General features: G+C 39.8%; 1 protein-coding gene across 1 annotated transcript; it reads left to right on the top strand.

Moving 5' to 3' along the window:
- Positions 1-3,391: 3,391 nt before the first annotated feature.
- Positions 3,392-13,529, top strand: RP1 (RP1 axonemal microtubule associated). Its single transcript, XM_082601716.1, has 3 exons — positions 3,392-4,060; positions 4,727-4,901; positions 7,005-13,529. Exons 1-3 carry the CDS (start codon positions 3,422-3,424, stop codon positions 12,611-12,613), a joined length of 6,423 nt encoding a protein of 2,140 aa, XP_082457842.1. The 5' UTR covers positions 3,392-3,421; the 3' UTR covers positions 12,614-13,529.
- Positions 13,530-13,873: the final 344 nt, after the last annotated feature.

Here is a 13,873-nt window from a genome sequence, read left to right as displayed (position 1 = left end):
AGAAGGTACAGCCCTCTTGGTAGAGGCAACTATTTAGCTCTGAGCAGCACTGATGATTCAGACCAATGAAGGCACGGATCAGCATAACAGTGGTTGAACCTAGTGAAACCAAGGGTGTTAAAAAAAAATCCGCTTTATGTTAAAAAGCAATGCAAGTATCCATGACAGGCCCGTGGTCTGACTGTAGGCAATGAAGAGCTTGCAGAGAAGTGGGGAAGATATCGTCAGGCCATTAGAAGATTTCAATATAATTTGGGCTGGAGGCAAGAGACTGTTAACTGGGTCCTTTGCTACCTCTAGGGCAGTCAGTGGTGAGGAAAGTAGAGAGCCTTAAGATCCTAGCTTCCTCTTTTCCCTCTGTCCACCTCCCCTTCTCCTCCCTCGGCATAACCTGCTGGGAGAAGAATTAGACCACTTTAAGAACTCAGTTTTTTTTTTTGTTCCCTACATAGCCCCTAAGTATCCTACTGCCTTATCCGATTTCAGAGGGCAAAGAATAAACCTTGTTATCTAAAATGTATGTAAAGGAACATTAAAATTTTTTCCATCCAAATAATTCCGATTAGTCTTTAAAGCTGATTATGAAAGGTGCACAACTAAGACAGGGTAGCTAAAAGTTGTGGAGGCTGGTAGCTCTGTTTCACAAAAGCGGACACCCTACTGTGGAGGCTGACTGACCGCGTCGCTGGTCTGCTCGCGTGCACTGGCAGAAGCTGCGCTAATCCCTGCCTTCTTCCTGGAGGGCATCCCCCCACTCTGTGCCTCTGGCATCTCAGATGTACACAGCTCTTCCTCTGGAGACCGCCACCTCTTCCCACCCTCAGCATCTCTCCTTGATGTTTTCATGGTACCGTGACTCTTCCTCAGTTGTGCTACTGAATTAATTTGTGATTTTCCCATGGACACTGTAGGACATACATATGATGATGTCAAGGCGAAGGCTGAAACACTCCCTCTGGAACGAATCAACTTTGCGCTCTGTTCCCCAGTGACGATACTGCGCACTGTATGCACAGAGATCCTTTTATTCACCCGTAACACTGACTCTTCTCTATGCTCTGTGCAGTGCCCACCTCACCATAGGCTCTTAAACCGTACCCACATGTATGCAAAATCTCAACCCTCTCCAAAACTTCCCCCGGTGACTCCTAGGAGTTCCCAGAGATCCTCTTACATGCAACTAGGGCAAGAGGAACTTGTATTTTCACTTTGCTTTTGCTACAGCTTCCTCCTCAAGGTGCCTGGCAACTACCCTGCTGCAAGTACTTGCTCTGTAAATGCTCCTCCACTGCTGGGCATATGGCATCTTCCCAGAATGTGGTAACTTTAGCTTCTTCCCTTCATGCATCAGGTTCAAAACCAATGATCAGGACTGGGTAGCAGTGGGATAAGGACAATGGGGGCCATTTCTTCCGTCCAGTTGACCCTATCTTCCATGGTCTCCTTTCTGGTCCCAGCTCAAAATCTCCTTTCTCTTATTTTAGCCCAAAACGAAGAAATCAAAACCAACAAAACCCCCCAAACAAAACCCTTAGCATATCGGCTCACATAACTGTGTTCTCAACATGCCGACCAGGTCAACAGCTCTCCAAATAGTGAGATCCAGGCAGAAAACTACTGGAACTAAAAACCTCACTACGCACTTCCATTTAGATAAATATAATTTCCAAAATTAAGTGAAAAATGTGTCTCAAACATTATTCATGTAAAATACTTTCAAATAAATACTAAGTAAACCAACCTAAAAAGTAGTTAGAGGCAAAGAATTCTGAAGTCTTTTGTTTAAATACTGAAGGAATTCATCCCTTTCACAGTTGGTGAGGGCCTGGAGATTCAGGGCGTGGCACAGTTTGCCAGCTGAGGATGGGGGGAGATTGAGGTTTTGCTGACTCCACTGCAAACCTGGATTCCCCGGCTCCTCCCGTGCATGCCTGCCACAGCTGCCTTTAGTGTCTTAAGTGGTATCATTACTTTAAGCTGCTTGGGAAGGGAGAAGGGGAGACACATCTAATTTCTAGGCTGATCTTTGAATGCATTTTCCTACGTTACATATAAATGAGATTTGTAAATCGTACTGGAGATAAATGAAGAGTCTTAGAAAACAGCTTGCAAACACTTAACTAGGTGATTTGGGCCAGATTTATAGCTGATTTATAATGACAGACATGCCTTGTTCATCTCTGTAATACTGATCATATTTATTTAGTTTGTTCAGTTTGTCTTCAAGGCTGCAGGGCATTCTTACTCTGTCAAAAGACACCAATAATTACATTGATTTAAAACAACAGAAAATAGCCACACTATGCCACCAGTGAAAAACAAGCCCAGCATCAGATAAACCCTCCCACAAGCTGCTCAGTTGTCAGTCAGACTCTGGCTTCACTTGGAAAGTGGAAGACAGAAAAACCTCAGTGATTGGTGAAAATGGCTCTTAAATTCCCCCCCCTGAAGTGCTCACTTTAGAACCACTATGGGGAGTAGTAACCAGATTGCACCATTTTAAGCAGCCCATAGTAATGTCATTCATTCTAAAAATATTTGTTTAATGCAGCGTTTCCCAAAGTAAGATTAGTAATGTGTGAGATAATTTACCTGAATGTTCTACTATCTGTAATGGAAACGTCTTACACTACCTTAACATGGCCCTTATGTAAGGATACATATGATACATTCCTTCTAGAATTTAATGTCAGGAGCCAATTTCCTCTAGATGAGTTCATTTGATTCCATCCAACAGACAATTTGAACTTTATAAACATTTCCTGTTTTCTCCCTTTTCTTTAACTGCCAGGACATGCAGAACTAAATCGATCAGTTGCAAAACTCTCTTTTCTCATTGGATGATGGTTTCTGATTTTTTTTAACTGTTCAATAATACCTGCTCATTTTAAAGATTCACAAAATTTGGCAATGTATAAAAAACACAAACATTATCCATAGCTCTGCCATCAGAGATAACCACCATCAACAATGGGCTGTATATACTTTAGACTTTCTCCTTCTAGTATAATAAATATTGTACACATTGGCAATGGCATAGCATGTGTATCCTATAAGCTGCTTTTTCACTTAGTAATAAATAGGTCATGACCATTTTTCTATGCCAATAAATAAAGCCATGTTCAATGGCTCATAGTTTTCCATGGGTGTATAAATCATGATTTATCTACCTAGGCCCTTATTAGTGTCTTTAGGTTGTTTTTAATATTTCAATTATAAATACCCTTACTTAACTGCTGCTTTTATGTCTTATTTTAAGCCCCGAAAGTTATCTTTCAAAATAGGTAGGTATAATGAATGAATGAATGAATGAATGAATGAAATTCGAGGAACAGCTATCGGTAGCTGGCTTTAGCATTAGCACCTAATCTTCACGGTGTGAAGGTGAATAATTTCCTTCCCTCTCCAGGTCTCAACCAAAATGAGTGAAACTCCTTCCACCAGTTTTTCCACGATTCGTCGGATTTCTTCTGAAAGTCAGGCTCCTTCTCCGCGCCAGTTGGGCGTCACTCAGCCTGTCGTGGCCAAAAGGATCAGCTTCTACAAGAGTGGAGACCCGCAGTTTGGCGGTGTCCGGGTGGTGCTGAACCCTCGTTCTTTCAAGACATTGGATGCTCTGCTGGATAACTTGTCGGGGAAGGTGCCCCTACCCTTCGGGGTGAGGAACATCAGCACCCCCCGAGGAAGGCACAGCATCACGCGCCTGGAGGAGCTGGAGGACGGCCAGTCGTACCTGTGCTCCCACGGCAAGAAGATGCAGCCGGTGGACCTGGAAAAGGCCCGCCGGCGCCCGCTTCCCTGGCTCAGCAGCCGGGCCCTCAGCGCGCACGCGCAGCGCGCACGCGCCGCCGCCGCTTCCTCTGCTTCCGCCGCTCCCGCCGCTCCCGGCATGCTGCGCGCGCCGCGGCGGCTAGTGGTCTTCAGGAATGGCGACCCGAAGACGAGGCGCGCAGTTCTCCTGAGCAGGAGGGTCATGCAGAGCTTCGAGGTCTTTCTGCAGCACCTGACGGAGGTCATGCAGCGCCCGGTGACCAAGCTCTACGCCACGGACGGAAGGAAGGTGAGCATCGTGAGGGACGTGATGGCGGCCCCGGGGAAGAAAGGCTTTTCCCGCGCCTGTGCGTATGCGTGCGTCTGTGCGTGCTCCCTGCTCCTCGACCCCACCGTGGCTGTTCTTCGTTTCCGGGTCAATGCAACGAGGCGTGGGCCCCGTGGGCCTCTTTTTTTTTTCCTCGCATGCTCCGTTCCCTGAGTCTCGCGTTATAGAATGTGTTGGCACAGAATCTGTCTAGACGATATTTCTTGAAAAGGCGTGGCCAAGAGTGACATTCTGTTGGGTACAGAAAGCCTTTTCCTGTGACTTGTGTGTCACTTTCCCGGTCCTGGTGTGTCCGTCAGGCCCTTTCCCAGCTGGATGCTTGGGTGGGGAGGACAGGGGCAGTACTGTGTACCCTTGAAAGGTTTCTTTGGTTATGATGGCAGAAGACCGGTCGGCCTGTGCCAGCTGTGGGCTGAAGACGGGTGTTGGTCTAACACCCCCTTCCCTCTCCCCCTTGGTTCTTCCGTATTTTGTTTACGTCATTTGGTGCCCAGCGAGTGGTGGGTGATTATTACTTTCAAACCCAGGAGGCTATTGAGTTAATAAGTTATAAACTCACCGTATGGAAAGAACAAAACTTCGTGCTGCTTATGTCAGGACCATAACTCTTTGATTTTTCCCCCCTAGGTTCCCAGTCTCCAGGCTGTGATCCTGAGCTCTGGAGCTGTGGTGGCAGCAGGAAGGGAGCCATTTAAACCAGGAAATTATGACATCCAAAAGTACTTGCTTCCTGCTAGAGTACCGGGGATAATCTCTCACCGTGTGTACCCCAAGGGAAATGCTAGGTCAGATAGCAGAAAGAGTAAGTCACTTAAATATATAGCCCTTATTTTTAGCCCTGAGTTGTTTTTTTTTTAACCTCAACAACAACAAAAATTCATCTTAAATGACCGATTTCCTTCATCACAGAAAAGGAGAGGACCAAAACCTTCTAAACTGAAATTTGTTATATTTGTACCTGGAGAGAGTCGTAGAGATCATCTGATAATTTTTTTAAAAAGATTTTTTTGAAGTCAATCAGTCAATGATATATCTGTTTAAATTGATGAGGTTTTTTTTGGTTTGTTTTCTGTTTTTGTTTTTGCATCTAATACCTAGATAAAAGATCGAAGTGCCACCATTGATTTAGAGAGGAATCCTAAATTCCATGGAATATGTCTAAGTGACTCTCTGGTAGTTGCAGAGTTTTCTCTAAATAATACCATGCAGATGATAGCTGAGCTCAGGTTATTTGATCGACGTATTTAAAAAAAATCTCTGGAAATTCCCTGGCTGTCCAGTGGCTAGGACTCCACACTTACACTGCAGAAGAGGGCACGGGTTCAAACCCTGTCCAGGGAACTAAGATCCTACATGCCGCACTGTGTGATCAAAAAAAAAAAAAAGAAACCTCTAACTACATACATGCTCTACTTTCTGAAGTTATTCCAGTAAAAATCACAGGCCCTTAAATCCACTTTTTATTTATTAAAAAAGAAAGGTTCATATAGCCAGTTCATGCTGGTTAACAGTACTCTGGGTTGATAGTTCCTTAGGAAATGCCGTCCAATGAGATGTTATCCTTTGGATAGGGGAGGAGTGCCTCTTGACACCCAAGAGTGTGGGATAGGCTGTAAATTCCCTTTTTCAGGCAGAGCTAATCTCATTATTTACAGTGCTCAGTATTTTAGCTCCAGGCGAACGTGTTGATTGCCATTTACACTTCCTTTTTAATTTTTATTTTATGTAAACATGGAATGATACACATTTTAAGTGGTGTTAATTCCTTTACTTATTGCTAAACTAGGCAGACTCAACTATTCCTTAGTGTTGTTCTTTAGTTATTTCATGGATATACTAAATAGCCAATTGTTCATGTGTATGTTTCATAGGCATCAGCTGCCCAATATCTTATGTGCAGGGTAGTGCTAGTTCACCTTGGTCATTTCATCAAAATGATTTTATTGTCTTCTGTCTGATGTGGGTTTCTGAGCATGATTTTTAATGGCTTCAGGGAATCTGAGGGCTTTGTTAAGTTTTACTTTAAAAAATGATGAGTGAGACATTTTCATTTATAATTTTGGTGAACGTATACTAAAAATAAGAGGAAGTATCTCTAGGCTTATACTTTGAAACTAAAGTATTTAATTGATGGTAAGCATGTGCACATCTATACAAACTACTAATTTGACTGAGTTTAGAAAGCATGAGTTCCAAGGTTATCTCTAGAGGTACACGTTAAAAAAAATACCTAGATATCTGGGTCTTTGACTAGCTCTGTTCTCTTTTGTGACTGATATTAAATTAAATGCACTGATTATACAAAATGAATGCTAAATTAATAATTATTACTAGATTAACCTAGCCTTTAAAATATATTCTAAAAATGTTTTTACTTTCATAATGGTATAGATATCTCCCTTCGATATACACAGGTAGGAAAATGAATACCACCGTAAATTATTACTTGCTTATATGAATAGGTAAGCAGCACTTGATTAAACCCCAATTTCAGTACTGGTGAACAGAATAAAACAACAAAACCAAATCCCACAAAAATCTATTTTTGCTAGAATCCTTAGCAATTTCTACTTTATACTTTCCTTTTTAAAATTGCCTTATTAAACTCGATAAGATTAAAATTCTGTGAATTTCCTCATTGAAGTAGAGTTATAAGTTCTCTTTTAAAGAGTAGTTTGTAGAAATGTACCAGATATTACAGTGAACTAAATTGACCCATGAATATATAGAGGTGAGAAACTTATTAACAACATCTTACTATGCAATTTAGAAAATATATTATTTTTCATACTAATTATTTTTTGTTTTCTTTCTTTGCTGCCTCTTCTATTGGATATTTATAACTTCTCTGTCTTCCACATTATATTTTGATGTGGGGCATCTGTTACTTTTAAAATCTTGAAAGTGAGCACACATGTACCTTCAAGCCCAAGGTCTCAAATTTATTCTGTTTCTTCTGACAAAATGCAGAGTAATGATTGCTACTCAGACCTTTCTTTTGCTTCTGAAAATTACTTGGCCTTAGAAAAAAATGATTCTCAGAATTTATTGATATATCCTTCTGAAGATGATGTTGAGAAATCAATTATTTTTAATCAAGATGGTACTATGACAGTTGAGATGAAAGTTCGATTCAAGATAAAAGAGGAGGAAACCATAAAATGGACAACCACTGTCTGTAGAGCTGATCTTTCTAATAATGATGAAAAGAGTGAGATAAGCAGTTTCCCAGGAAGAACAGAGGATGGATCATCTGGTTTAAAGATTACAGCATGTTCATTGTCTGCCGATGTCTCACCTCTGGAGAAAGGCAATAATCAAGAGGGCAGTTTGGCAGAGGAGATCAATAGTCCAATGAGAGATCAGGATACTGAAACTTGCAATTCTGCTAGTTGGGAGAATGCTGCTATGGACACAAATGCCACCCTGGGAACTCAGGATCAAGTGAAACATCATTTTTATAGGCCCCCTACACCTGGACCAAGGAGAGTCAGACAAAAGAAATCTGTGATAGGGAGTATGACCTTAGTATCTGAAACTGAAGTGCAAGAGAAAATGATTGGGCAGTTTTCCTATAGTGAAGAAAGGAAAGATGGGGAAAACAAATCCGAGTATCACATGTTCACACATTCTTGCAGTAAAATGTCCTCAGTATCCAACAGACCAGTACTTGTTCAAGTTGATGATAATGAGCAGGTAGAGTCATCTTCAGAAAGAAAAAAGGAAAGCAGACTGCTCAAATCGAATGCACTAAGTGCTGGTGTTATAGAAATTACAAGTCAGAAGATATTAGAGACGTCCCATAATAATGGCTTGCCACAGACTACATCAGAAAACTCAGTTGTGGAGGAAGGCATAGGTGATAGTGTAACAGCAGACAACAAAACTAGTGTCAAGAATTTAAGGACTTATGGTAACACCAGTGATAGATCCAGTCCTTTTTTAGCAGATGCAACTCATTCTTCAGGTAACAACTCTGGAACTGACAAAACTATTTCAGAGACCCCAGCTTCAGTAGGATCCTCTACTGTCACCACAAGAATTGACAAACTAATTAGTGAGTTTTCTCAGTGTGGTTTAACAAAACTTCCAGAAAACGAAAAGCAGATTTCATCGTCTGTTGCCAGCAAAAAGAAGATGAAATCTCAGCAGCATGTGATAAATTCCAAGCATCAGGGTGGGGAGATTGCAAGGAAAGGAATCCCCAGGAAGAGTAAAAGAATAAACACAAGAGGTAGAGTTGCACAGGAAACCATACTGCAAGATTCACGTAGTCCCCTTAAAGGAGAGATACTTTGTGAGAAAGACCTCCATGCAAGTGATATGGTAATTGAATCAAATTATTTTTCTTCCAAAAGTAATAATGCTGTGAATTCCAGGAATCTCCCTAGAAATAAATTAAATACTATTCATAATCCTAAGGTTCAGGGACTTTTAGCCAAAAGAAAATCCAGACCACTAAACAAAGTAAACTTAGGAGGACCTACAAAAGGAGAAATTGGTCAAGGAGAAAAAGTGTTTTCCCATAATGAATTCAGATATTGCAAAAATACTTTTGAAAATCAAAATTTATTTCACATGTTTAACTTTCTTGAGCAGAAACCCAATGCTTTTTGTGGTCCACAGGCTCAAGCAGAAATAGCATCTTGGTATTTGAGAGGAACGTCAAAGAAGAGTTTAGTTTCAAAAGTTAATAATTCACACATAACTTTAAGAAGCCAGAAAAAACAAAAAGGGGATAGGTTGAAATCAGATACTATTCTAAGTAAACAACATGTCACAACCAGGGCAAATTCCTTAGCTTCTTTGAAAAAGGCTGTTTTTCCTGAGGCTCTTACCCATCATTCAGTTCAAAATTATGTACAGAGATGGTTGCAGAATATAAGTTCAGATTCAGCTTTGCAACCTAGACAGTCAGCTCCAATATGCACAAAGGAAAGGAGTGTGGTGGGTTATAACAGTTGTTTTCCAAGAAATCATTCCCACAAAAGTTCTGGAAAAGGAAATAATTTTGTCCTGGAAGGTAATAAACATATAACTGAAAATGCCAGTTTGACAGGAGATAATCTAGGGAAAGAGGTCGGTACGTGTTTTGACAAAGATAACAGTGAAGAACTTACCAAAGATCTCTATGGGAGCCAGGTTGAATCTCTGAAGGATGCTTACTTGCTTTCCATCCATGAATATCATACTTTGTCACAGTCAGCTATTGATGATGCTAATACTAAAAGTCAGGTATCTGCTGAAAAGTCAGGACAAGAGGTAAGCCTTGTTTACAAAGACATAAACCTAGGTACAAAAGGGCAAAGTGTAGAGGCTGCCATTCAAGTAGATCTTATGGAAGAGGACACTCCAAAACACCTGTTACCAGTCTGGTTGCTTCGCCAACTGCAAGCTTTCGTTCCTAGTAGTCACAAGACTCAGAATGGAGTTGTTCAAATGCCAGGTTCACTTGCAGATATTCCCTTTCCTTCTCCGATATATAATTCATCCACTAATGTTCTTCTAGCTTGGCTCCTGGTGCTAAACCTAAAGGGAGGTATGAATAGCTTCTGTCGAGGTGATGCTCACAAGACTACCAGCAGAACTTCAGAAATACTTGCGTTGTTGGAGGTTCTGAAGCACGTTGCTGTCACAGAGGAAGCAGATGACTTGAAGTCTGCTGTTGCCAGTTTAGTGGAATCAACCACAAATCACTTTGGACTCACTGAGAAAGAACAGGACATGGTTCCAATAGATCTTTCTGCAAATTGTTCTACACCCAACATTCAGATAGTTCCTAAATGCATTGAAAATGAGAAAACACAGAAAGTCTCTTTAGATGGAGGCTGTTCTGCCAGTGAGGACAGTGTCTCTGAAGTCTGTGTTTCAGACGTGACTTGCTCTCCATGTGAGATGTGCACTGTGAATAAGACTTATCCTCCAAAAGAGACTTGGAACCTCAGTGATGATTCTTTCCCCAGTGATGGCTGTACCACGGATCAGACCTCCATGAATAAGGCTTGTTTCCTAGGAGAGGTCTCTTCACTTACTGACACTCTGTCTTCTCATAAGGCTTGCGCTTATGAGGAAAACCGTATCTGTGAGATGGCTTGCGCAGTTGATCAGGCCTACATTCCCATCAAAGTCTGCAATACCAGTGACTTTTTAAATTCCAAAGAAAACACATATACTGATAATTTGGAATTGACCAAAGAGTTAGAAAGAGTTGGTGAAGTTCAGAAAGACCTAAATATTTTGGCAGACCCTGGGTGTAAACATGGCTTTAGTATATTGGTGTCACACCAAAATGTCAGTAATTTAAGCCACGGTGGCTTTTTCCAAGATGCAACTGAACCAGAACTTCATAGGAAACGTAGTTCTCTAGATGAATTTGAAAACTGTTCATTAAAGAAATTTCAGGATAAAAATGCATATACATCTTTTGATAAGGAAGACTCAAAGACTTCTGAAGAACCAGGCTCAATAACCAACAGCATGACATCAAGTGAAAGAAACATTTCAGAATTGGAATCTTCTGAAGAATTAGAAAACCAGAACACTGATACCTTTAATACAAAGATAAATTCAGGAGAGCAAGCTACTGAAGAATTGATCCAAAAGGAGTTAGAGGCTAGTAAAAATTTGGAATTGATCAAAGTCTCTAGCAGGAACATTACAGAAGAAGAAGGAAGGAATGGTGTCATTTGTGAGACAATCAGTAGGAGGCTGGCAACACCACCATCTTTAGTATTTTGCTATGATTCTAAGCAAAATACTGAAAAGCAGCTCATTGAAGGAGAAACTGAAATGAGAGTAAAAAAGATGGTGGAAAGCATGGAAACTGGAAGTTTTGCAGAGTCTCTCCTTAATTTTAAAAATGACTTCAAAAGGTCAGGGACTTCTGGTTGGTCAGATTATAGACAAGACAGTGAGAATGAACAGTCATATAAAACATCCAGTGATGGTGGTGAGGAGATGGCCCAAGAGAAAGAATATGATAAAGGATTTGTTAAAAGGACGATAGAAAAACTTTATGGTAAAGCAGAGATTATGAAACCATCTTTTTTTTCTGGGTCTACACACACATCTCAGGTTTGTCCTTATGATTCTATGGAATTTCGGGGTGCTGGGAAAGTAGGTCTTTATGATTCTGAAGGTCAGTCATTTGGCTCTTCTGAACAGGTATCTAGTAATTCAACTGTGTTGCAGAAATTTCAGGAGGAAAGGCGAGATAAATGTGATTTTAATAATGTGAGGGCCAGTTACCATGGGGAAGACATTGTAGAACATGGTACTGAACAAAATGGTCATAACAGAATTCTCAGAGACATGGAAGAGGGGGTACTGATTGACAAGGGCAAGTGGCTCCTGAAAGAAAATCATTTGCTAAGAGTATCATCTCTTGAAAATTCTGGCATGTGTGGCAATGCAGACACCACATCAGTGGATACTCTACTTGATAATAACAGCAGTGAGGTACCGTATTCACATTTTGGAAATTGGGCCTCAGGCCCAAACATGGCTGAACTCTCCTCTTCAGAATTGGAGGAACTGACTCAACCTCCTGAACTGAGATGCAATTATTTTAACATGCCTCATTGTAGCGACTCTGAGCCTTTTCGTGAGGATTTGCTGGATGTTCAAAATAAAACTTGTTCTCAGGAGAGAATACCAAACCACCATGCAGAAGAGAAGTGTAATCATAGGTCAGAGAGAGTATGCACATCTGTCACTCATGTCTTCACATCTGCTGATAACAAAGTTCATCCTGTCTCTGATGATACTATTAAAAACCAACCATTGCCTGGTAATAATGTAATTCACGGTGCACTTCAGGAAGGTGACTCTTTGGATAAACTCTATAATATTTGTGGTCAACATTGCCCAATACTAACTGTTATTAACCAGCCTGTAAATGAGGAACACCGAGGATTTGCATATTGCAAAGATTCTGATATTGAAAATTCTTTGAGTCTCCAATTATGGATGAAAATACACCCATGTTTACTACAGTCAAACAAAAACATGTTCAGAGATAAAAACAATAAAGCAAGTAGTAGAAAAGCATTTATTGATAATGCCATTGGCAGTACATTTGATTGGCTTTATTTTAATAGCACATTTGACTTGATGGATAAAAGGAGAAAATTAAAAAGAATTAACTTCTTGGGCTTAGAGGAAGAAAATAATTTAAATAAGTTTCAATCATATTTAAAGAATTTCTTGCACGCATTGTTGCTAGTTGTGGGTCATGTGAATTCAAATATACAAGACCCCGGAAATCAGACAAATGAAATCTTTGAAGTAGTTGATGGGAATAACAACATTGTAAATAACAGATTCCAGAACTCAAGAACAAATCTCAACCAAGTAGTAAGAGAAAATAACTATCATTGCTCCTTTGAAATGCTTGGCCAAGCCTGCCTATTTTGCCAAGTTGAGGCATCCTTAGATATCAGCAGCAGAAGCACATTAAAAATATTTTATATTTTTGAAGATGAAAATCTTTTCATTTGGGAAGAGGAAAACTAATTAAATTGAACTGATCTTGAAAGCCGTGATGAACGAGATCTCTCATTTCGATATCAACACGGCCTTTCTTCATGAGAAAGATGAAGCACATGGGATGGATGTGGATTAGATAACCTCTAGGAATTTGCCACTTCTTCAAAATGAGCTTACCCTAGAAATCTTGCCACTGGATTATCCAATTTGACTTTCATCATTTCTGTGTTCTTCATTTTTTCAGCAATTACAGACTCAGTTTCTATTCTGTTATTTTTGAAGTTTCTGTGTGTTTTTTTCTTGATCATGTATAATTTCTTGTTTCTGTTATTTTTCTCCTAAGACATCATAAATGCCCTGAGGACAGGAATTATATCCCCCTCTTTTTGTTATGTTGTCAGCTTAGTGCAAAATGTGTATTGAAGATATTGGTGAATTAATGGAATAGACATAGCCTCAAATTACTTCATTTATTAATTTTAACTGCTGATTTGATAAAAGTATGATTGTAAGATCTCAACAACAATCTCATAAGTTTTTTTGTGTGTGTGTGCCAAATGTGTTGAATCTAGTTTCCTCAGAACATCTGTCTAATGTACTTACAAGCATTTCCATGGGAGAGGATTCACTGTTTTTCCTCATGACTAGAAAAAGATGCTGTACTACTAAGCTGGCTCTCCAGTACTTTGCCTAGAAATTAATGATCTCTTAAACATTAGTAAAATGTCAAGAAATTCAGATAGGTCAGAAAAAAACGGAAAAGTGTAAGGCATGCTCTGTGAAGAAAAATGAAAGGAACTGGAATGATTTAACTTGGAAAAGAAAAGAGAAGGGTGACTTCACCCAGAGTTCTCAAAATTGAAAAAGAACTGCTGTGGAGAGGAACTTGACAGATTTCTTTCTGTGTCCACCTGCATTAATAAAATATTTAATTAGATATAAATAAAAACATGTTGCTTAGAAGGATAAATAAATTTGATTAGACTAAGAACCATAAATTGTCTCTTGAATACTTGTTATTTTTGCCTGGGGCTTAACCAGGGTATCTTTTAGGGTTCCTTGTTCTTCATGACTATTTGATGGTATAGAAACAAGTCTTATAAAACGTGGAAATTTATGTCTCTTGTCTGGAACTGACTCAATATAGAAAAATTAATGTTTTTGGAGCCACACATGGAGGTGCTAAAATAACATAAATTTGGCATTGGGGAAGTAAAAGTAATTACCTATATAAGGAATACCTTTGGTTTCAGTTCAGCATGAGTCATAAATTCATAAAAAATTATG

Source organism: Mesoplodon mirus (genome assembly GCF_964341445.2).
Source record: "Mesoplodon mirus genome assembly, chromosome: 16".
In the NCBI taxonomy this organism is placed as follows: domain Eukaryota; kingdom Metazoa; phylum Chordata; class Mammalia; order Artiodactyla; family Ziphiidae; genus Mesoplodon; species Mesoplodon mirus.
This window is presented reverse-complemented; position numbering and strand designations above follow the sequence as displayed.